Genomic DNA, 23,548 nt, shown 5'->3' on the forward strand with positions numbered 1-23,548 from the left:
CTAGCCCCACGTATGTTTTGTTTCCAAGACAGACTCTCATTTTGTAGACCAGGTTAGCCTCCAAAGTGCCAAGGATCCTTCTGCCTCAATATCCGTATTTCTTGGGAGTTTGGGTAGGCACAATCTAATTTTTCCTTTCTATTTGTTCATTTAGAGACTGAAGCTAAAGCTTGTACCTCAAGCTGTCCAGGTAGCCTCTAGGTAGCCCATGTTGACCTTGAACTTCCCTTGCCTTCTAGTCAGAATTCCGGGACTAACCTTGTGAACCACTCATGCTCTTGTTCTAGTTAATCATTTTGTATCCCTTTAAAGCTTTGAGGATACTTAGTAATTTTCGAAACCCTGGAAAGAGAACCTTTTTTTTTTTTTTTTTTTGGTTTTTCGAGAAAGGGTTTCTCTGTATAGCCCTGACTGTCCTGGAACTCACTTTGTAGACCAGGCCAGGCTGGCCTCGAACTCAGAAATCCACCTGCCTCTGCCTCCCGAGTGCTGGGATTAAAGGCGTGCACCACCACGCCCAGCTTGGAAAGAGAACCTTAAAGGGTTCTAACTTGAGCCCATTCAATTCCCTTCTTCAGTTCCAGCACGTTGCCACAGACTCACCTAATGAATAAAGTCAATTAACTGGAAAAACAAACAAATCCCCTTGCTTCAAGCAAGTGTCTGAGAGAGGGAGGCACTGTCTAAAGACTGACATTCTCTTAGTCTGTCCACCCTACAGTCTGTCCTGACAGGATGACCAGAATGTCTTCAGCGTCGTCTGAAAGGCCCAGATCCCACACAGATTTTTACATACATCTTCTGTCTTAGTCAGGGTTTGTATTTCTGCACAAACATCATGACCAAGAAGCAAGTTGGGGAGGAAAGGGTTTATTCAGATTACAATTCCACATTGCTATTCATCACTGAATGAAGTCAGGACTGGAACTCAAGCAGGTCAGAAAGCAGGAGCTGATGCAGAGGCCATGGAGGGATGTTCTTTACTGGCTTGCTTCCCATGGCTTGCTCAGCTTGCTCTCTTATAGAACCAAGACTACCAGCCCAGAGATGGTCCCACCCACAATGGGCCCTTCCCCCTTGATCACTAATTGAGAAAATGCCTTACAGCTGGATCTCATGGAGGCATTTCCCGAACTGAAGCTCCTTTCTGGGTGATAACTCTAGCCTGTGTCACGTTGACACATAAAACCAGCCAGTACACCTTCATTCTTTTGGGACATCAGCTCCATGCAGTTTTCCCCACGATCTTTGCAATTTTGTTTCTCTCTTGAAAATCCCTGAGACAACTCCCTTGGAAACAGAAGGGTAATTCTTTCTTCTGAGGGATGTGAGGGAGCTGTGCCTTACTGAAATTCCTGTCTTGGGATCACAAAGAACTAGATACTGTGTATCAGGGAAGGACAACACAGTTCTCAGGATTTTCCGCTGAGCTATGCAGTCTGGCTTTCCTAGACCTACTGCGGTGGGCAGCTGGCAGGGCGTGCCCAACCCACCTTCCAACTCAGGCACCTCAGATCTCCTAATTACTACATTTCTCCAAACCTCTTTTAGTACAAAATCGTCTCTCAGAATAGAAAATAGGAATCTCCTGTGAGGACATTTTTCATGAAAAAAAAAAATCATACACACACACGATAACCCCAATTCCTCACACAGTACCCACCCATTCCTAACTTCTTTTTGCAGTGTGGACAACAATAGAGAACTACAACTCCCAAAAAGGACTGCGCTCGCCACTGGCTCAGAAACCAATGGCCGCCTGGCACGTGATCGGCTGGTCTAATCAGCGACTGGTTGGGTAGGCTTTGTCTAAGACCCGGGGCGCCCGCCTATCTCCCGCCCCCGGCCGCGCGAACGCGAGCCCCGCCCTGCGCGCCTTCCCTCCTGCGCTCGCCGGCCTCTTCTGCCTCTTAGAACCTTCCTGCGGTCGTGCTTGCATCTCGCTGCTGCAGCCTCCCGGGCTCCGGTCCATCCTTTTAGTCTGAGACCGGCCCAGAAGAAAAAAACCCCAAAAACCTTAATTATCTTTCTTGCTCGGTACCTACATTGGAACCATCAAAAAAAAAATTATTTCAGTAAACCGTAGCCATGAGGGAAATCGTGCACATCCAGGCCGGACAGTGTGGCAACCAGATCGGTGCTAAGGTAAGGACTTTAAATTTTTAGCTGAAATATGTAAAGATGAGAATTCTGTGTTAATTATGAGCATTGTTCACGGAGCTCTTGCATTCTCCACTCGTCAGATTTGGCCCCTCAAAGTTTTGCACGTATAAATATAACCCATATTTGTAGCTAGCGTTCTGATACTGAAAAATGAGGAAATGTTTTTCTTGGCACATTTTCGGAAGGCTAATAAAAGAGCCTTTTGAGTTTAGGGAAAGGAGAGGCTGTCGGGACTGTGAAGAGCTGGTCTTAAAAGGGGTTTTCTAACGGTTCGAGGACTGGAGGGATGCGGAAACGATCCGAGACAAAGCCGAGGCGAGGTTTTCCCCTTGCGCCACCCCCACCCAGCCTGGAGGGCCCTACTGGAACAGAATGGAGGGGGGAAGGGGCGAGGTTTGGCGGGCAGCTGCAGAGGTGCCCCGGTACGCATTACCTCTCAACAAAGGCTTGGAGACTCCATTGAACCCGCCATCCCAAGGCTTTTTTTTTTTTTTTTTGGTAATGATTCTGTATAGGGGCCTACTTTTACTTTTCATTGCCCTTAAAAGAGATCTTAGGGTGTGAGCGGTATGAAAGTGAGCTTTTCAAATATGTGAGAGACTGCCTGGGAGACTAAGGAGAGGGAAGGAGCGGAATAAAGATAGGAGGCAATGGGGCTTTTTAAAGATTTTTTTCCCCTTTTTGCTAGCAATTACAATGTAGCGGGGGAGGGGAGGGAGGAAGTGCGGCCGCTAAATTGTAGCCGAAGGGTGGGACCCTTTGGGGGCGGGGTTGGAGCCCCTGGCGCGCAGGGACAATGCGGCCCCTACCCGCGGGGGCGCACTGGCCCCGCCCCTCGGCCTAGGCCCCGCCCGCGCTGCTCCCGCCTTTGTGGTTTGCTGGAGGAGCGGCCCGCCACCGCAGTCACGTGGAGCGCGTAAGGGGTGGGCGACTGCAGTGGCCGCACCTTTCTCCCCCAACTCTTTTGTGCTGGCCTGGAAGGGCGGTTCCTGGCTTTAGGAGCCAACCTGGGTGCAAAGCCAAATAGGTGGCCTCCAATCCGCCCACATAGTCTTATAGTGCCTGACCCACCCATCACCGGTCCTATACCCAAAGGTTGTAGCCTTCCAGCGAGTAGGTTCCTCCATGGAACTTCCGCAAGCAGATAACGGGATTGCAGTGTCACCTCAGCCTCGTTTCAGTGTGTCTGGAATTGAAATGAGGGGCGGGAGGCATGCCTTAGGACTTGAGACATTGAGGCCTCGTTGCTCTTCCCTGTGCAGTTCTGGGAGGTGATAAGCGATGAACATGGCATCGACCCCACCGGTACCTACCACGGTGACAGCGACCTGCAGCTGGACCGAATCTCTGTGTACTATAATGAAGCCACAGGTGAGAGCAGAAATCCCCACTTAACACTTATTCCCTGCCCTCTGTATTGGACAGTGAGCCCAGCCCATTCATCACTGGCCGCCCTGGAACTCCCGTAGGTCTACCTCTCAAGTGCTGGGTTTAAGGAGAGCATCACCACGCCCTGTTTTTCCACACTTTTAAGTATCTATTACCCCTCTGCATGGTTCCCATTTTTTCCGTAGACTCACACCCTAAGGGTCTAAAGATTAGCTCTACTGCCACCAGGTGGTAGTGCCTGGAATGACAGCTTTAGTGCTTTGTGGCTGATTTCCCAACCCCGAGCTAATGCATTGCCGATCCATCAAACATCGACTTGAATTCCTGCAGGTGGCAAGTACGTCCCTCGAGCTATCTTGGTGGATCTAGAACCTGGGACTATGGACTCCGTTCGCTCAGGTCCTTTTGGCCAGATCTTCAGACCAGACAACTTCGTTTTCGGTGAGTGTGGAATCGATTTCTATTTGTTCAACTGAATTAATTCCAGTCGTTGAAAGAGTAAGAAGTATTTGTATTTCTCTCATATCTTAGTGATGAAGCTTATTCCCTTACTGCATTCCAGGTCAGTCTGGGGCAGGCAACAACTGGGCTAAAGGCCACTACACAGAGGGAGCTGAGTTGGTTGACTCTGTCTTGGATGTGGTGCGGAAGGAGGCGGAGAGCTGTGATTGCCTGCAAGGCTTTCAGCTGACCCACTCACTGGGTGGAGGCACTGGCTCTGGCATGGGCACCCTGCTCATCAGCAAGATCCGGGAAGAATATCCTGACCGCATCATGAATACCTTCAGTGTGGTGCCCTCACCCAAAGTGTCTGATACCGTGGTCGAGCCCTACAATGCCACCCTGTCCGTCCATCAGTTGGTGGAGAACACGGATGAGACCTACTGCATTGACAACGAGGCCCTCTACGACATCTGCTTCCGTACCCTCAAGCTCACCACGCCAACCTACGGAGACCTGAACCATCTCGTCTCAGCCACAATGAGCGGTGTCACCACCTGCCTCCGTTTCCCGGGCCAGCTTAATGCTGACCTTCGAAAGCTGGCTGTCAACATGGTGCCGTTCCCACGTCTCCACTTCTTCATGCCTGGCTTTGCCCCTCTCACCAGCCGTGGAAGCCAGCAGTACCGGGCCCTCACTGTGCCTGAACTTACCCAGCAGGTCTTCGACGCCAAGAACATGATGGCCGCCTGCGACCCGCGCCACGGCCGGTACCTCACAGTTGCCGCCGTCTTCCGTGGACGGATGTCCATGAAGGAGGTGGATGAGCAGATGCTCAACGTGCAGAATAAGAATAGCAGCTACTTCGTGGAATGGATCCCCAACAATGTCAAGACAGCTGTCTGTGACATCCCACCACGTGGCCTCAAGATGGCAGTCACCTTCATTGGAAACAGCACAGCCATCCAGGAGCTCTTCAAGCGCATCTCTGAGCAGTTTACGGCCATGTTCCGCCGGAAGGCTTTCCTCCACTGGTACACGGGTGAGGGCATGGACGAGATGGAGTTCACCGAAGCCGAGAGCAACATGAACGACCTCGTCTCTGAGTACCAGCAGTACCAGGATGCCACCGCAGAAGAGGAAGAGGATTTCGGAGAGGAGGCAGAAGAGGAGGCCTGAGGCGGAGAGCCCCGCATCAGCTCAGGCTGCTTAGATCCCTCAGCTTTCTCCAACTGCCCTTTGTCCTCCAGTTTCTTTCTGCTGCCTCTGTCTTGTATTTGTTTTGTTCTGTTTTCTCATTGGGGGTAAACGGTGCCTGGCACATGGCAGGCACTCAATAAATATTTGTTTGTGGAATGTCTCCTTTCTCTTTCCACTCTGACAAACTTAGATTTCTGACATTCTGGTTGTTACCCTGTGCTTCCTACTGGTATCTTTTTTTTTTTTTTTTCCAAACAGGGTTTCTCTGTGTAGCCCTGGCTGTCTTGGAACTCACTTTGTAGACCAGGCTAGCCTCGAACTTAGAAATCTGCCTGCCTCTGCCTCCCAAGTGCTGGGATTAAAGGTGTGCCCTTTAATCACCACCACCGTCCAGCAAGTATCCATTTTTAAATTATTATTTGACTGTCCAGTTAATATTCCAGAATATTCTCCAGAAACCTGAAGTCTGCTCCAGATCCTGTGTAGAACCCAGCCCAATCCTAAGAACTCAGATAGTAACCACCATTTTAAAGCAAAGTAGTGGATCGGGGAAACATGGGTGGAGGGGATACTAGGTAGAGACCACCAGGAAGAGAGGGGTGTGGGGTTTTCCAGTCAGGGCCATTTAGAATCCACCTGGGCTTTCAGTCAGCAGGGTTTTGTTTTTCTCCTGCCTCATCTCTCAGCCTCAGGAGAGGTATTAGCAGTATTAACTCCATTTATATCCTCCCAGCTGTCCTGAGCCAAATCTGCCATTGGAAGTGTCTTCCCTGTATTGGTTCTCCTTTCTCCGAGAGATGGGGGTTGGGGGTGTGGCAAGGCCTTGGTCTCTGAACACTCCAATTCCCGCTGAAACTCCACACTTGGGAAAGTATGTTTCCACCTGGGTGTTTCAGACACTCCCCAGATGGGCTTGTTACCACGTCTGCCCTGTTCTGCCCTTGGTTTGGTCATTTCCTACCTTTCTATTGTGTTGTACTTGCTTTTTTTTTTTCTTTTTTCATATTGAAAAGATGACATTGCCCCAGAGCCAAAAATAAATGGGAATTGGAAAAAGGGTGTGAGGCTGTGTGCTCATTCAGGGGTAGTTAAAGCTGCTGGTGGAGGAACCGGTCCCAGGTTGAAATATACTGTTTCCAAGTGTCTTAGTCAGGGTTTTGCCTATTCCTGCACAAACATCATGACCAAGGTGCAGTTGGGGAGGAAAGGGTTTATTCAGCTTATATTTCCGCACTGCTGTTCATCACCAAAGAAAGTCAGGACTGGAACTCAAGCATGGCGGGAAGCCATGGAGCGATGTTCCTTACTGGCTTGCTCAGCCTGTTCTCTTAGACCCCAACACTACCAGCCCAGTGATGGTCCCAACCCACAAGGGGCCCTTCCCCCCCTTGATCACTAATTGAGAAAATGCCTTACAGCTGACATTTCCCCAACTGAAGCTCCTTTCTCTGATAACTCCAGCCTGTTGTCAAGTTGATACAAAACTAGCCAGTACACCAAGGTTGTCACTAATTAGGTGAGTCTCCTACCCATGCCTTTCCAATAGCTGAGATAGTACATGTGGCATGCCTAGCAGTTTCTTTCAGGGCTGGGGACCACTGAGTGACATCCCCAGCTCTCTAGGTATTCCAATTGGACAAACCTCTAATGCCAGCTTTCAAAGGAAAGATTGTGGGTTCAAAGCAGCCCACAATCCTAAAAATAGCACCTGACACCCCATCAGCAACCCTCCCAACACATTGCACATCCCTCTGGGGTTAACCTGTAGTCACACCATTCTAAGTTTGAGACTTGCTCAGGCTGGCTTTGAGTTCCTTGTTAATAGTAGCTGAAGCTACCTAGTAGAGGTATTAGGTATAAAACGTCGTCGGGATTTAATATGTAGAGCAGGGTGTTTGAGGGGTGCATGTGGATTCTACACCATTTCCTATAACACAGACTGGCACCTGACTGGTACTGTGAGCCCAGGGAGGGCTGTACTTAAGGACTTCATTGCAGGAGTCTGCAGGGCCAACTTCTAGGGAAGATGGGAGTCAGGTTTTCGCTACCCAGGCTGGCCTGGAACTTGTTCTGCTTCCAGCCTGCTGCAAACTGGTATTTTAGCTGTTAGTGTCAGTACCTCATTTATTTAACAAGATCTTTAGGGGTATCTTTTGGTCTGAGTGAGGAAAGAAGTATAAATAACCAGGCTCAAACAGTCTAGTTTAATCAGGAAGTTAAATAGTTGAGATGGGCTGGAGATAGTCAGTCTTGGTGCAGGGCACTGGCAATGAATGGGCTAAGAAGGGCAAACCCTCCAAGGCAAGGCACAGACTATTTGGCAAGGAGAGGTGTGCACCCCTGTCGGGGGCCATGCTCAGGGAGGCCAGGTGAGGTTCATGCAACGAGACCACTCCCCAATGAGACCCGCTCAGGCCACACGTCCAGGGCTGAGGGCTCACACGCTGTCCTTAAAGGCTTGTTGTGATTGACCTAGAGGAAAAAAAAAAAAGATGTGACAGCGTGGGAACCCAGCATCTGTTCTCTGTCCCATCCATTTGGAAGGATGGGTTCTGGACATTGAAAAAGCTGAGGGGAGGTGCATCTCGAGTCTGGTGTAGACTCATAGCAAGTTCTAGGTATCCGTGTAGTCACGGGGACCCATCACTGAAGAGGTCAGAGGTACTAGAGCTTTGCTTGCATACTCCTTAGCTCAAACCCTAGAGCAGGCTTCAAGGATATCCCAACAAACCCAGCTTGATAAAGACTGCTTTAATACACATGTGGTTTTGGTTTTTTTGTTTGTTTTTTTAAAAAAAGATTTATTTATTATATGTAAGTACACTATAGCTGTCTTCAGACACACCAGAAGAGGGCATCAGATCTCATTACGGGTGGTTGTGAGCCACCATGTGGTTGCTGGGATTTGAACTTCGGACCTTCGGAAGAGCAGTCAGGTGCTCTTTTTTTTTTTTTTTTTTTTTTTGGTTTTTCGAGACAGGGTTTCTCTGTGTAGCCCTGGCTGTCCTGGCACTCACTTTGTAGACCAGGCTGGCCTCGAACTCAGAAATCCGCCTGCCTCTGCCTCCCGAGTGCTGGGATTAAAGGCGTGCGCCACCACGCCCGGCTTTTTTTTTTCTTTTTTTTTCTGAGACAGGGTTTCTCTATGTAGTCCTGACTGTCCTGGAACTTGTTCTTTGGCTAGGCTGACCTCAAACTCAAGAGACCCTCCTGTCTCTGCGTCCTGAGTGCTGGGAGCCCACCATGGCCAGCTCATTAAGACCATCTTGCAGGGCATGCCTTTCATCCCAGCACTAGGGGGGCAGGTTTCTGAGTTTGAGGCCATCCTGGTCTACAGAGTGAGTTCCAGGACAGAAGACAATCTTAAGACGAGGAAACAGGCACAGATTGGCAACCTGTCATAGGTGACTTTACTTACCTTTGCCACAGCTGGGTAAACTCCAGGGAAGAAATGACACGGCAGGAAATGAGACAGCTGCCAACAGGTAGCAGCTAATTCTTTGCTCTCCTGTGGTGCCCAGGCACACAGGCTACAGAAGACTGGCCTGTGTTCTGCTTCCCAGTCACGGGGACTGCATCATTTAGTCATGTTGGAGGGAGTCCTTTTGTGTGTGCGCGTGCACTTGTGTGTGAAAGGCGAAGGATAATTTGGCTGTCATTCCCCAAGCACTGTACGTTTTCAGGATCTCTCACTGGCCTGGAGCTAGCCAAGCAGGGACCTGACATAGGTTCTGGGAATTGAGTCACTGTCTGTGACTTCATGGGCTCCCGGATGCCCATTAAGTACCCAGCCTACTGTATCACACAATTTGGGTACTCAGTAACACACACATTCTGCATTGCCCCCTCACCTGGGAGATGCTGACGCCTGTGAGTCTCTCCACACTCTCTGGCAGGCGGCTCAAGATGTCCAGTACTTCCCCAGTAACTTTGGCTGCCCCCATGGTTCCGCTTCCACTAGACACCAGCGTGATCTTATTGGCTGAGGTCAGGGGACCACTGATCTCTTCTGCTACCTGGTAGGCAGAGATAGCTATGACTACACCATCCATCAGATTCACCCCACAACTGACCACAATTCCTCGCTTCGGTCCTGCCTTATATTTGGCACCCCCGAGGACCCCCACCCCAGTCACCCCTCTTCTCAGAGTCCCACTGGTCTGCAGACCTGGGGCAGTTTCTCCAGCAGCATGTCCAGCTGGGCGGCCTCCTGGTACATCTGGAAGGCTTCTGCCTTCTTGGCCATTTGCTCGGCCTCAGCACGAGCGCGGGCACCTATGGCAAAGGCCTCAGCTTCCCCTCGCATCTGTAGAGGGCACAGGGCATTCAAGACTGATGGCAACTCATTAAGGATACCAAATTCTGAGGACAATGAGATTCAGAGGGTAAAGGTGCTTGCCAGGAAGGCCAACAACCTTACTTAAAATTTCCAGGAGATCTGACCTCCACATTGGCAAGGTGCACCACCTTGCCCCCCCCCCATTGGAGGGGGGAGGGGAGGAGGGGGAGAGGGGGAGGAGGAGGAGGAGGAGGAGGAGAGGAGCAACAACAACAATAACAGCTTTCCATTGTGAGTGCCTTGAATCCCAGTACTTGGGAAGCAGAGGTAGGTGGGTCTCCCTGAGTTTGAAGCCATCTTGTTTACACAGTGAGTTCCAGGTCAGCCAGGGTGGCACAGTAATAGTCTTGCCTCAGAAATCCAGAAACAAGCAATAGAGAGTAAGAAACCCTAACAAGCCCTTCCCTGTGTCCATCAGGAGCCATACCCCAACTCACCCGCACTGACTCAGCTTCGGCTTCTGCCTGCATGATCAGCTGGGCCCTGGGGACAGAAGGGAAGCAGTTCACAGTCAAGGGCGCCTTTTCTGACTATGAGCGTCAAGGGGCCGTGAGGGGGCTCAGGGAGGGGATTGTTACTTCTCTGCTTCCGCCAGGCGCTCCAGCCTGTAGCGCTCAGCCTCTGCTGGCTTGCGCACGCGAGCCTCCAGCTCCTTCTCGCGCCGGGCGATCTCCTGCTCCTGCACTGCCACCTGCTGGGCGCGCTCAACCACCTGCACCTGCACCCGCTGCTCCTCGATCTGCTGCTTCGTCTTGGCCACCTAGGGAGCAAAGGGCACTTGAGTCAGAATGGATGAAGCTGGTACCTGCCCTCCCTGGGTAACTCGCTACAGTATGAGGGTCCCGAGGGCACTGAGCCCTTTGTGGTCATAATCTACCACCGCAGTCCTGTTCACATGTCTCCATTTGTCTTTGCTGCCAGTCTTAAGAGTAAGCCACCATCAACGCCAGCCTGGGCAGCTCAACGGTCAGTACTGCCTTTCACGCCCTGCCAGCAGATATCTTTTTTTTTTTTTTTTTGGTTTTTCAAGACAGGGTTTCTCTGTGTAGCCCTGGCTGTCCTGGAACTCACTCTGTAGACCAGGCTGGCCTCGAACTCAGAAACCCACCTGCCTCAGCCTCCCAAGTGTTGGGATTAAAGGCGTGCACCACCACGGCGGCAGATATCTTTTAAAAAAATCTTTTGCACACAAAATAAGGAACAAAATTAACTCAAAAGGAAAGGAGACACGTAGAAAGTGGCTTCCTCTCACCTCTTGCCTCAAATCTCTTGGTTCCCTTTCTAGAAGCAACTGCCATAACCAGCTTCCAGAGATCATGTGTGTTCAAATTTCTTTTTTCAGCCGGGCGTGGTGGCGCACGCCTTTAGTCCCAGCACTCGGGAGGCAGAGGCAGGCGGATTTCTGAGTTCGAGGCCAGCCTGGTCTACAGAGTGAGTTCCAGGACAGCCAGGGCTATACAGAGAAACCCTGTCTCGAAAAACCAAAAAAAAAAAAAAAAGAAAGAATACTCCATAAATGGTGCTGGTCTAACTGGCTGTCTGTTTTTAGGAGAATGAAAATAGACCCATATTTGTCACCTTGTACAAAGCTCAAGTCCAAATGGATCAAGGACTTCCACATAAAACCAGATACACTGAATCTAAGAGATGAGAAAGTGTGAAAGAGCCTTGAACTCATTGGTACAGGGGAAAATTCCTAAACAAAACTCCAATGGCTCATGCTCTAAGATCAAGAATTGATAAATGGGACGTCATGAAACTGGAAAGCTTCTGTTAGGCAAAGGAAATAGTCGAAAAGACAAATCAGAAAACTACTAATTGAGAAATAATCTTCACTAACCCCATATCTGAAAGAGGGCTAATATCTAAAATATATAACGAACTGAAGGAGATAATTCGCCTTCCCTAGTTCCCTAGGCAGAGATTAAAGGCATGTGCCACCAACCATCTCTCAGTACTCGCTTGTTTGTTTATGCATGCATGCATTTTATGTACATGGTGTGCTTTGCATGTACACCTGCATCCTAGAAGAGGACATTCGATCTCATGGGACTACAGTTATGCTATGTGAGCCACCGTGTGGTTGCTGGGAATTGAACCCAGGACCTCTGGAAGAGCAGCTACGCTGAGCCATCTCTCCAGTCTTTTTTTTTTTTTTTAAGGTAGGGAGTTGTCACTCTGTAGAAAGGCTACCTTAAAAGTATAGAATAGCCAGGCAGTGGTGGCACATGCCTTTTATCCCAGCACTTGGGAGGCAGAGGCAGGCCGATTTCTGAGTTCGAGGCCAGCCTGGTCTACAGAGTGAGTTCCAGGACAGCCAGGGCTATACAGAGAAACCCTGTCTCGAAAAACCAAAAAAAAAAAAAAAAAAAAAAAAAAGAATGAAAGAAAGAAAGAAAAAAAGGAAAAAGAAAAAAGAAAAAAAAAAAAAGGATAGAATCCGAGCTGGCTTCAAACTTGATGTGATCTTGGACTAAGATGGCTTGGGGAATAAAGGCATCTGTCTCCAAGCCTGTCTCCAAGACTGACTACTGAGTTTGATCCTGGGGGAAACCTCATGGTAGGAAAGAGCTGGCTCTTGCAGCAGGTTGTCTCTGACCTGAACATACATAAATTTAATTAAATTAAACATAATTGTGGCTGGAGAGAAAGCTCAGCAGTTAAGAGCACTGGCTGCTCTTACAGAGGTCTTGAGTTCAAGTCCCAGCACCTGCCTGGCACCTTACAACCATTTCTAACTCCAGTTCCAGGGGATGTGATGCCCTCTTCTGACCTCTACAGGCACCAAGAAAGAACACACATGCACACGGTGGACACATAAACATGTAGGCAAAACACTCATCCCATAAACACATAACATAAAAATAAATCTTTTTTGTTTTTTTTTTTCCAGACAGGGTTTCTCTGTGTAGCCTTGGCTGTCCTGGAACAGCTCTGTAGACCAGGCTGGCCTCCAGCTCATAGAGATTCACCTGCCTCTGCCTCTCAAGCGCTGGGATTAAAGGTGTGTGCCACCACACTGAACACCTTTAACCCCGGCACTTGGAGGCAGAGGCAGGAGGATCTCTGAGTTCAAGGAACAGTGTAATCTATACTTTTATCAGCTAATCAATATATAATTTTGTTTAAGTGTTTCTGTTTAAAGATACCTTTTAAGCTAGGCATTGTAATCCCAGCAGTAAAAAGAGTGAAATGGGATGACTGTTACATGTTTTAGTCTAGCCTGGGCTACTGTGTAAAACACTTCACAGCCTCAAGTGCTAAGGGACTCTACAAAGCACTTTAGTACTATCTAAATCGTTTTAGTGAGAGTGTGAGTGTGTGTGTGTGTGTGTGTGTGTGTGTGAGTGTGTTGTACCCTCAGACCCTCAGATCCGAGAGATGATACCCATCGAAACCGTCTGCAGCCTGAGTGAGTGCAGACACAAGGACCCTGTCTCAAATAAGCAAGCAGGGCATGGTGGTGCACAACTTTAATCCTAGCACTTGAGGGCAGGTGGATGGATCTCTGTGTTTAAAACCAGCATGGTCTACATAGTGAGTTCTAGACCAAACAGGGCTACACTGTGAGACCCTATCTCAAAGAACAAAAGAAAACAAAAACAACTGACCGACAAACAAAATAATTAAAGAAATTTTATATTAAAGCACACAGAACTGATGCATTAGTGTAGAACAGAAGCCAACTGCATTTTAATGCGTGCCTGAACAGAGGTAACCTAACAACACACACTTTATCCATAAACACTTCACGGCCTCCAGTGCTAAGGAACTCCACAAAGCACTTTAGTACTATCTGAATCATTTTAGCGAAAGTGTGAGTGTGTGTGAGTGTGTGTGAGTGTGTGTGTTGTACCTTCAGACCTGAGAGACGATACCCATCGAAACCGTCTGCAGCTTGAGTGCAGACACAAGGCAGCATTTCCGTGTCTGAGCTTATTTGGAGGGTGCATCAGCCAACTAGAATTCTTCAGCCTTCTCGTGTCCAGCACACACAGCAAATGCTGCAGGCACTGACCTGTGCTTCACCCATAAATCCTGGTCAAATGTGCAATGCATGAATGACAGGGCCCAGCTATACCTTCTTGTCATGGAAAGGGCCACCCAAGACTCACTTTCCGTCATTCAAGGCTGTTTCCTTCCTCACCCTCTCTTTTGATCACCAAAGTTTTGGGGCACCCTATGCACAAGGGAAGAGGTTTCTCTTCTCCTGAACAGGTGCAGACCCATACCCAGAACACAGCTTGGTGAGTGGGGGACAGGGCGGTTCTTCACTTTGGTTTCCACCTGCAACCGGGTGCCTTTACAGAGAGGCACAGTCTACCTCTTGGTCAATCGCATTCATGGCCTGCCTGCCTGCCTTTCTATCTTTTTGTCTGTCTGTCTTGGGTTTTCAGCTGAATGCTCCAGCCTACATATACGTGCAGATACACATACGTACAGTCTCTCCTTGGCCTGAGGTTCAATGATTGTACTAACCTGGCTGGACAGTGATCCCCCAAGACTCACCTGTCTCTGCTCCCCCCATGTGGGGATTACAAGTGTGTGCCATTTAGCACTTTATCAACTGAGCTCTCTCTCCAGTCCCTACTTGAGTTCCTGTCTTTCTGTCTATCTGTCTGTCTGTCTGTCTCTGTCTTGGGGTTTTCATCTGAATGCTCCAGCCTACATGTATGTGAAGATACACATACATGTACAGGTATTTATGCTTTGAGTCTCTGCTTTTATGTCTTTTATCATACTGAGGAAAGGACCGAAAATGAGGTACCCTGGGGACTGGAGAGATGGCTCAGTGGATAAGAGCACTGGTTGCTCTTCCAGAGGTCCTGAGTTTAATTCCCAGCAACCATACGGTGGCTCACAACCATCTGTAATGGGATCCGATGCCCTCTTCTAGTGTGTCTGAAGACAGCTATGGTGTATTCACATAAACAAAATAAATAAATGACCTTTGATCTTTTTTAAAAATGGTGTACCAGAATCAGAGTAAAGATCAATGTGTCTCCTAATACAGATGGACTCAAGAAAGGGGAAGGGTCATTGACAAGCAGCCTATAAACACCAGTGCTTACCTGCAGCTGATAGGCCAGGTCAGCCTGTGCTCGCCGGGTGTTAACCTCGATGTCGTAGGTGGCTTTCTTCAGCTCATAGTCCCTCTGCGCCTTGGCCATCTCTATTTCACTGAGACACTGTGCAGATACCTTCTCCTGCTTGGCCTTAGCCTCCTAGGTCAGGGTTAGTGAGGGAGGCCAAAGGGTAAGGGCCTGCTCTCTGCCAGACTCTCTATCGCCACCCCCTGCTTGCTCTCTGCCAGGACACCCCCCCCCCCCCCACACACACACAGCTTAGCCAACCACACTCAGCTGGACCTTCCAACCACCCTGTGCCCTTGTCCCCTGAGAATCTAGCAAGCCAGTGGTGACTGAGCAGCCCCATCTCCCTCACCCGTATCCCGGCATCTCTCTTGGCCTCGGCTTCCCCAATCCGAGCATCTTTTTGGACTTGTGCCGTGCGAGCCTTTCCTAACGAGTGTAAGTAATCCTGTGGGAGAGGGAAATCAGTCTCAGGAGGGTTTGAGATGGGATCAGGAAGGATCAACTGCCTTGGCTTTTGTTTGTCTTGTGGTGTAGGATGGAGCCGGGGGCCCCCAGCACACTAGGCTAGGTCACTGCTCTACCACTAACCACATTCTGTTTTTTGAGATAAGGTCTATTATACAGGTCTCTCTTGGTACTTGCCTTGTAGACCAGACTGGGCTCCAACTCACAGAGATCCACCTGCCTCTGCCTCCTGAGTGCTGGGATTAAAGGCCTGTATCACCACATCAGGCTGTTTGTTTTGAGATAGGATCTCACCTCATAGCCAGGGCTAGTCTGGAACTCATTATGTAGCCCAGGCTGGAATGGAATTCATATGTAGCCCAGATGACCTATGGATCCCTCCTGCTTTAGGCCCCCACCCCACCCCCACCCCAGTGTTGGGATTATAGGTGCCAGCTATCAAGTCTGCCTCGCCCAACTGTTTTTACCTGGTCATCATGAATGTCCTTCAGAGTGTAGCTAACCACGCTGATACCCATGTTGACCAGGTCGGAGGAGGCCACTTTGAAAACTTGCTCTGAGAACTTCTGTCTATCCTTATAGATCTCCTACAGAGGAAGAACAGTTGGAAGAGGGCAGTCAGATTCATCACCTGTCACAGGTGAGCTGGTCTGTCATGGTCCTCTCATCCTGTCCCCTGGCCCTACCTCCACAGTCATGTGGGCCATGATTGCCCTCTGGTGGCCTTCCAGTGTCTCCAGGGCAATGTGGGCAATCTCCGCCTCCGTCTTCCCCAGGAACATCTGGCAGGCAGCTGCCAGCATCTCCTTGTTCTGGCCCTGGATTTTCACCTGCAGCCGTAGTAGAGATAGAAAGGGTATGATGGTGGAAGCAAGGAGAGGAGGAGCAAGAGCTAGGGGTCTTGGGGGTGGCGGCTGAAAGTGAGACCAGCGGAAAGGCAGAGTTGAGAAGTCCACGGCCAGAGGTGCTTAATGGCCAGGAGAAAGGTGGGGGTGGGCTTTGGGAGGAAGGCTCTGAGAGCCTCACCTGGGCAATGCCCGTGACTGAGATGGGGACCCCGTGGCGGGTATAGACCTTCTCACTCTTGACATTGAGGGTCAGTGTGTTGAGAGAGATCCTAGGGGGAAAAGGAGCAGACAGTAAGAGAGAGAGAGGAAAATGGGTTCCCTTCCTGGGTTCTGTTGCTACCTACCTCTGGATTTGCTGAATGCAGGGTAGGACAAACACTCGGCCTCCGGCCACCATGACTGGGGGGCTCCTGCAGAACCCTGTATTGTGGGGGCATAATGTGATCGTGGCAGAGCAAAAGACCATGGGGTAAAAGGTGGAACGCCCATGAGGAGAATCTGGATGTTGGGGAGTGGGGGGTGCATTACTATGCCTTGGAGGCTGAGAATCACAGGTTGTTTGTGGCCATCGCGGGCAGAACGTTGGGGCTGGGAAGCTGGTGCGGACAGGAGGGGGCAGAGGTCAGGTTTAAGAGAGGGCGTGGGGTGGGTGTCACTGGCTGGGAGGAGACTTACCGGAGACCACCATGGCCTCATTTGGGCCACAAGTGAAAAACATGGTTGAAGCTGCAGCTGGAGAGGAATAGAGAGGAAGCCTTTGCAAAGGGGAAGGGGCCCTATGGCACCTCCTTACCCTCCTATCAGGAGCACCGACTGCCTCTGCCACCGCCCAGTCCCTTGAGCGCCCCGGTGACAGTCCTAATACCACCCCCCCCCCCGGGACTTCTTCCTCTGTGCCAGCTGATTCTCACAATCTTCCTCTCACCGCGCCCCCTAGCCCCTCTACCACACAAAGCTCTCCCGCGCCCAGGGGTCTGCAGCAGTTCCGCAGCCTCCAGGCTCTTCGGTAGCCCAAGGCTCCGCCTCCCATCCCCACTCACCTTCCGGAACGTCCGTAAGCAACCCCACCGGGGTCTGGGGAAGCGCGGAGACCCGCAGAACCCCAGAACGGGGTGGGGACTGCTCGGACACCCGGCTAAGTGGAAGCTGCACTTGCGCCCCCCACCCGGCCGCACCCTGTTGCAGCAACAGACGCGACCCCGCCCCCTCCCAACCCTTTGGTCCGCCCCTTTCCCGGCAGGCTCCGCTCGGGTCCGCAGCACTCCAGTTCTCGGCAGCCCAGGGGGATGCCAGACATTCCGCCCCCCCCCCCCTCAACAACCAACTCCCCCTGCTCGGAGCATCGCCTGGAAGCTCCGCCCCCAACCGAGGCCACGCCCTTCCACTCCGGTTCCTGAATACCCGCCGCCTGCCATGAGTAAGCAGGTTGCCACACCACTCTCTAACTGGGAAAACCGCACACCCTGCAATGTATGACTGCATCCGGTGACCGGATATAGGTCTGTAACTCCAAGAAAGAGTTCAGGACCCAAGAAAGGGTGAGGACTGAGCACCTAGTCACATTCTCCCGCCACTCCCTCCCCCGCCCCCCCCCCCTGCTTGAAATGATACACTTCGAGAACTGCAGATAATAATGACAGGCAAATCAAGTTTATTCGTGTTCACAGAACATACTAGGCGACCCCAGACAGCCGCCCTCTGACAATCCATGGACCCAAGACTCCTGCAGCTGCCCCTGAGAAGCAACCAGAAGACATCAAAGGCCGGATTCCCAAGGGTCTTCCAAAGCCTTACAACAGACTACAGAGTTGAAGTGCTGGAAGACGGAGTGTTACCCCTAATCTTATGCCCCCCCCAAAACTAATCCCCAAGCTGGGACTCCTACCACCCGGGTCCTCCCTCCCACAACTCTGTCTTACCGACCCTAGAAATCGTAATAAATATCTGTGTTACAGCAGGGAAGCATATCTCGCACCCCTGCATAAGTTAGAATAAATATTACATACACCCCTCCACATAGGAGGATATACATAAATACATAAATATTAATTAGACACGGAGAAAGTTTCTGTCCGTCCCCAGTGGGCCTAGCCAGGACCCACGGTGCCTCTTGGCGGTAGTGTTCTGAGTTAGCGTTGCCTTAGAAATCCCAGTTTGGGATACGTTCTCGCGCACCAGGTACCCATGGTGCCTTTGTTTCTTCGGACTGTGACCCATCGCGTTTAGAAGGCCGCCGGATGTTGCTGGAGAAAAGCTTTAAGATCCAGCGCATAGTCCGAGGACTCCGAGGTCAGGTTCAAAGGCTCGAGGACCGGGGGCGCAGTAATGGGCGCAGAAATGGGCTCAGGTGTCACGGCGCTGGTAGCATCCTCCCGAGCCAGGGGCTGCGACACACCCTCTTCAGCCATCAAAATCTGGCAGAAGATGATGGCGAGCAGGAGAAAGAGGACCCTCTTGGCAATGTTGGGTTCCTCGGTTGGTAGCTGGCGCCGGACCTGAGCAGACAAAAGAGGGAAACGTCAGATCGAAGGTCCCCGCGTCTAGTTGTTCCCTACAAGTTCCAGGGCGACGCGACCTCCTGCTGCCCACTCGGGCGATACTCACCACTCGAGGGTAGAGCACCCTTCGGCTGCGTTTTCGGTGCCCGCGAGAAGTGTTCAGACGCGCGGTGGACACTACGGCCCGCTCCGGGAGAGGGTCGAAGGTGAAAATCTCGGGACCAGAGCCCCGCCGGAGTTCCGGGCCGGTGGAGGGAGCTGAAGAAGGGGCCCTCAGGCCAGTCATGGTGTGGAGATGGTTGCGCGAGTGGCACATAATTTAGACGTCGTGCAGAGAGAGTAGAGGAGTGCAAATCCCCCGCAAAGCAGAGCTACTTATAGAGCCAAAGAAGGGGCCGGGCCGGGGGGAACTCCGCCCTTCGCAGCTGGGGAGCAGTTGGCTGCACAGGGCTGGAAATTCCAAGGAGGAAGCAAAATGTAGGCGGAGCCTTGATTGGTTATTCTCTAGGTGCCCCAGTGCACGTTCTTTCCTGGGAGTAGTGAATGCTGGTGGGTAAAAACATTGGGAGTAAGCTCACGTCCGGACATGAGGTAGCTAGAGAGGGTCTCTCAGACACGTAGCAGATGGTCCAGCCACCCTCCTTAGTGAAGTCCAGCAAGATCAAGGGACCACAGAAAACACATTCACGTACTTGGAGGTATGCGTAGGAAACAGGAGGGAAGTCATTGCACAAACTTCCAAGAAGATTAAGAACACACTAGAACCCACAGACCCGGCTCTGCCTGCCTCCGTTCACGTGAAAACCATACACACATCACAGAGATTTCAACAGAGCACACGGACACAAAACTGCAATGGTTACCTAGGGACACTCCTGAGACGCTATTCAAAGGGATAGAGGGAAGGCAGGAAGTCCGAAGCTCCTGCCTTTGCCCCATACTAGGTGGGTCACAAAATAAGATGTAAAGTGAAGAAGTTTCTAAAATTATGAGACTTTGTGCCCGTCGTCAATAGCACCATTAGGAACCCACGGGATCTCTGTAATGCTTGAGAGACTGCTTTCCCTGAACACAGAAGTCAACATTTCTGAGCACCTAACAGTCCGAGTGAAAGTGTGGTGGAAACTACCCATCACAACATGAAACTTCAGCCCTCTTCCCAGCCTGCTGAGCAGAGGCAGGAAGACACAGCAAAACAAGCTCCAGTTTCAAACGACAAACAAACAAACCAAAACCATAACATAGAAAGGGGGGGAGGGGGGAGGGGGAGAGAGAGAGAGAGAGAGAGAGAGAGAGAGAGAGAGAGAGAGAGATTGATTGGTGGCACAGTTATTAAGAACACTGCTGCTTTTGCAGAGGACCTGGAATCAGTTTCCAGAACTCAAGTGGCATCTCATCCCAGGAGATCTGATGCCCTTTTCCCTTTTTGATCTCTGTAGGCATCCACATGCATGTGGTACACATACATACTCAAAGACAAAAGACTCATATGCGTAAAGTAAAAATGAGATATATGGCTGGGCGTGGTGGTGTATGCCTTTAATCCCAGCACTTGGGAGGCTGAGGCAGGTGGATTTCTGAGTTTGAGGTCACCCTGGTCTACAAAGTGAGTTCCAGGACAGCCAGGGCTATACAGAGAAACCCAGTCTCAAAAAACAAAAAACAAAACAAAAAAAAAAAAAAAAAAAAAAACAGAGAGAGAGAGAGAGAGAAAGAGAGAGTGAGAGAGATATCTTAAAACAAACAATTTGGGTGAGATGGCTCAGTCTGATGTCCTGAGTTTGACCCCTGGGATCCACATGGTCAAAGAAGATAACTAATTCTTAGAAAGTCACCCTCTGACTCCCATACGTGGTCACATATGCCCACACATACATACTCCCAAATAAGTAATTGAATTATATATGAATATATGTGCACTGTTGAGAGCTCAGAGCTCAGTTCCATGAGAGGAAAGCAAGCCAGATAAAGCTGTCACTTTGGTCTGAAAGATTTTATCCCCTGGACTTAGGAGGGGACCATGACCAGACTCTTCTGATGGGGACCCTGAGGAGTTAGTGTTCACATCTGACTCATAGTTAGGGAGGCTTCAGTCAGGGGTGACATTTGAGATGACCCGTTAGGTGGGATATGACACATTCAGATGTAAAGGGTGACTGTAAAAAAAAAAAAGAAAAAGAAAGAAAGAAAGAAAAAAAATCAGCAGAGGCTCAAAGCTGGAAAAGTACAGGATTGATTTGGGGGAATCTCAAGGAAAGCCACCTCACGGTAAGTTTCCTGTGTAAGAGTCATGGAAAGTGCTAACAGTGGGATGGTGGGAGAGGAGGAGAGGAGCTGGGCAGAGAGGAGAGCTCACCAGACAGGCTGAAAACCCACGTTTGACCCCAGATCATAGAGCACAGGCCAGGAATAAGAGCAGTCTAAACTGGAAGCTGCCTGGGATGAGGACCATGCCCCCGAGGGGAAGAATATGAGGGGCCACAAGCTACTGTAGGGACCTCGGGCAGGGACGAACAGCAACCTGACTGAAATGAGACTCCAGGAGACATGAGATCACTTGATGTAGGTAATCCATTGAGTATCATCAGAGAAAGGATATTCAGGGGCTCCAGGGCTCTGGGCTGTACCTGGGTGGGAACTTTATCTCATTGTAAGCCTGGTGAGTATATATGATTTTCTCCATCATTCAGTCAGAAGCTGTGGTTCACACACCCTGTCCTTCATAGAACCCAGCACAGGGCCTTGCAAGCAGTTCTAGCTCAATAATCCTTAAAAACGTGTGTGTGTGTGTGTCTGTGTCTGTGTCTGTGTGTGTCTGTGTGTGTCGGTGTGTCTGTGTGTCTGTGTGTGTGTGTCTGTGTGTCTGTGTGTGTATGTCTGTGTGTGTGTGTGTCTGTGTGTGTGTGTCTGTGTGTGTGTGTCTGTGTGTGTGTCTGTGTGTGTGTGTACAGGCATATATGTGCACTCCACATGTGCAAGGACCAGAAGAGCCATAAGAAGGTACTGGAACCCCTGGAACAGGATTTACAGGTGGGTATAAGCTGCCTGATTTGGGCGCTAAGAACCAAATTAGGGCCTTTGCAGGAGCAGCAGGTTCTCCTGACTGCTGAGGCTTCTCTCCAGTCCCTCCATAATCTTATTAAGTGAAGATGAAAATAAAGAACTATATGCAGAACCATGCACACACAGTATCCTTAGACAAGCTAGGTCCTGCAAGCTTCTGAACATTAATAAATTCCTCTAGACTTCTCAGATAAACAATGTCCTAAGAAAGGCTGGGGAGCTGGAGAGGTGGCTGGGAGGATATGAGTGTCTCTGCTCCGGCAGAGGGCCTGACTTAGAATCCCAGTGTCCCCATGGTGGCTCACCATCATCCATAACTCCAGTTCCAGGGGCTCTAATGGCTTCTTCCAATCTCCCCTGGAAACAGATACACAGGTGGGTGCACAGACATACCTGCAGGCAAAACTGCTCACAAATAAAAATAAAATGAATAAATTTAATTTTAAAAAATGGGACTTCTTTTCTTCTTTTTAAATGGGGACTTTAAATAGAGCCTCGTGTATGCTAGGCTTATGTTCTACCACTGAGCTATATTCAACCCAAAAGTTTTATTTTATTTATTTATTTTGGTTTTTCTTTTTTTTTCTTTTTTTTTTTTTTTTACAGTTTTAGAGCTTTATTGTAGAAAGGCAGGGAGAAAGAGAGAAGGTAGAAAGAGAGATGGGCCATGGCCACGTGGAGAGAGGGGGGGAGAGAAAGAGAGAAGGAGGGCTAGAGAGTAAGAGAGGTGACGGCTTAAAGAGCTATTTTGGTTTTTCAAGACAGGGTTTCTTTGTGTAGCCCTGGCAGTCCTGAAACTCACTCTTTAGACCAGGCTGTCCTTGAAGTCACAGAGATCCACCTGCCTCTGCCTCCTGAGTGTCTGGACTAAAGGCGTGGGCCACCACCTCCCTCAGTTCAACCTGAAAAAATTTAAAATTATTATTACATTTATTTGGTGATGTGTGGCTCAAAGGACAACTTTTAGGAGTCAGTTCTCTCCTACCATATGGGCTCTAGGATTGAACTCAGGTCGTCAGGCTTGGTAGCAAACACTTTTTCCTATTGAGCCATCTTGTCAGCCCTAGAAGAGCTCTCATTTTTCTCAACCAAGGATGCTTAGGAAAACAAGCCTCACACTTGGCTTAGATGCTTCACTGCTTCCACCTTTCATACACTGCTTCCTGTAGGCATAAACAAACATCCGTTTTCTAGTACGGTCTTGCCAGCATCTTCACATCTACACCTGAGCTGAGACTACCACACACCTGCTCACGCTCTCTTTCCAAAGAACGCACACACTTAAAGCAGGGCCAATGAGAGAGCACGGATGCCTCGAGTGTGCACACAGACCCTCACGAGTGTGCACACAGACCCTCACGCACAGATGGGAGGGGGGTACTGAGGATGAAAGGAAACTGGAGGGAGTGAGCAGGAGGCCCCCATGGTTAGGAATGCATAACTTGTTTGTGATGGAAAATTTCCCCAGGGCTTGGGTCAGGGAGGGAAAATAAAAAGACCTCAGGTTCAGGTTTCAGCACCAACTCCTACATCTGGAATCCCAACTTCCAGCTGGGTCCAGTTAGCCTCACTGTCCTCTCCGATCAGGGACCTTTCTTGTGGCCATGCCAGAATGGGACCGAGCGATGACCCAGAGGATCCAGCTTGTTGCCGTTCTTTCTCACGACGTCTCACCCCATTTCCCAGTGTCTCTGGGGACTGCAGGGTCTGCCACCCAGGAAGCTAGGAAAATATGGAATCCCTAAGCCAGGGAGGGGGTATGAGAGTGGGGGCTGAGTGACGAGTTAAAGCTGGGAAGTAACAAGGGCTGATCCCACCAGCTGGGTTCTCATTCTGGAGAAACAGGCCTTTAGCTGCTCGAACACACCCCCACCACCTCCCAACCCCCCCTCCCCCCACCCCCCCCACCCCCCGCCGCCGCCCCAGCTCTCCTTCCCTTCCTCTTCCAGAGCAGCTCATTCCTTCTTTTCCTTCCCTTGACTTGGCTCGGCTCCCACCCTCACCTCTTTCTCGGCCTCTTGTTTGTTTACTCTGTAGTAGTTGCAA

The 23,548-nt window shown here is 50.2% G+C and overlaps 3 protein-coding genes across 5 annotated transcripts; 1 reads left to right on the forward strand and 2 right to left on the reverse strand.

Annotated features, from left to right (window-relative positions):
• The first annotated feature begins 1,870 nt into the window (after window positions 1–1,870).
• Tubb (tubulin beta class I) lies at window positions 1,871–5,349 on the forward strand. The gene is made up of 4 exons (XM_021185726.3): window positions 1,871–2,145; window positions 3,426–3,534; window positions 3,883–3,993; window positions 4,115–5,349. The coding sequence occupies exons 1-4, from the start codon at window positions 2,089–2,091 to the stop codon at window positions 5,170–5,172; spliced, it is 1,335 nt and encodes a 444-aa protein (XP_021041385.1). The 5' UTR covers window positions 1,871–2,088; the 3' UTR covers window positions 5,173–5,349.
• A 2,034-nt stretch (window positions 5,350–7,383) lies between these two features.
• Flot1 (flotillin 1) lies at window positions 7,384–17,164 on the reverse strand. 3 transcript variants are annotated; one of them, XM_021186527.3, is made up of 13 exons: window positions 16,982–17,164; window positions 16,617–16,673; window positions 16,286–16,361; window positions 16,120–16,210; window positions 15,780–15,923; window positions 15,561–15,680; window positions 14,978–15,073; window positions 14,605–14,757; window positions 10,111–10,292; window positions 9,970–10,015; window positions 9,362–9,499; window positions 9,045–9,209; window positions 7,384–7,665 (listed from the first exon to the last, which is right to left on the reverse strand). In XM_021186527.3, exons 2-13 carry the CDS (start codon window positions 16,657–16,659, stop codon window positions 7,570–7,572), a joined length of 1,350 nt encoding a protein of 449 aa, XP_021042186.1. In that variant the 5' UTR covers window positions 16,660–16,673; window positions 16,982–17,164; the 3' UTR covers window positions 7,384–7,569. The 3 variants fall into 3 exon arrangements, with proteins under 3 accessions (XP_021042186.1, XP_021042187.1, XP_085689253.1); XM_021186528.3 differs by lacking the exon at window positions 16,982–17,164 and adding an exon at window positions 16,888–16,945; XM_085833127.1 differs by lacking the exon at window positions 16,982–17,164 and adding an exon at window positions 16,867–16,885.
• Window positions 17,165–17,569: 405 nt separating this feature from the next.
• Window positions 17,570–18,798, reverse strand: Ier3 (immediate early response 3). The gene is made up of 2 exons (XM_021186531.2): window positions 18,546–18,798; window positions 17,570–18,436 (listed from the first exon to the last, which is right to left on the reverse strand). The coding sequence occupies exons 1-2, from the start codon at window positions 18,753–18,755 to the stop codon at window positions 18,164–18,166; spliced, it is 483 nt and encodes a 160-aa protein (XP_021042190.1). The 5' UTR covers window positions 18,756–18,798; the 3' UTR covers window positions 17,570–18,163.
• Window positions 18,799–23,548: the final 4,750 nt, after the last annotated feature.

Source organism: Mus caroli, unplaced genomic scaffold (assembly GCF_978045245.1).
Source record: "Mus caroli unplaced genomic scaffold, Mus_caroli_1 scaffold_18, whole genome shotgun sequence".
In the NCBI taxonomy this organism is placed as follows: Eukaryota; Metazoa; Chordata; class Mammalia; order Rodentia; family Muridae; genus Mus; species Mus caroli.

Excerpts from the sequence above, each read along its gene's own strand:
- Tubb (XM_021185726.3), top strand. The coding sequence starts at position 2,089 with ATGAGGGAAATCGTGCACATCCAGGCCGGACAGTGTGGCAACCAGATC. Across the intron at positions 3,535-3,882 it reads GTACTATAATGAAGCCACAG|GTGGCAAGTACGTCCCTCGA; the intron begins GTGAGAGCAGAA and ends GAATTCCTGCAG. Across the intron at positions 3,994-4,114 it reads ACCAGACAACTTCGTTTTCG|GTCAGTCTGGGGCAGGCAAC; the intron begins GTGAGTGTGGAA and ends ACTGCATTCCAG.
- Flot1 (XM_021186527.3), bottom strand. The coding sequence starts at position 16,659 with ATGTTTTTCACTTGTGGCCCAAATGAGGCCATGGTGGTCTCCG. Across the intron at positions 16,211-16,285 it reads TGCATTCAGCAAATCCAGAG|GATCTCTCTCAACACACTGA; the intron begins GTAGGTAGCAAC and ends TTTTCCCCCTAG. Across the intron at positions 15,924-16,119 it reads CAGTCACGGGCATTGCCCAG|GTGAAAATCCAGGGCCAGAA; the intron begins GTGAGGCTCTCA and ends CTACGGCTGCAG.
- Ier3 (XM_021186531.2), bottom strand. The coding sequence starts at position 18,755 with ATGTGCCACTCGCGCAACCATCTCCACACCATGACTGGCCTGAGGGCC. Across the intron at positions 18,437-18,545 it reads GGGTGCTCTACCCTCGAGTG|GTCCGGCGCCAGCTACCAAC; the intron begins GTGAGTATCGCC and ends TTGTCTGCTCAG.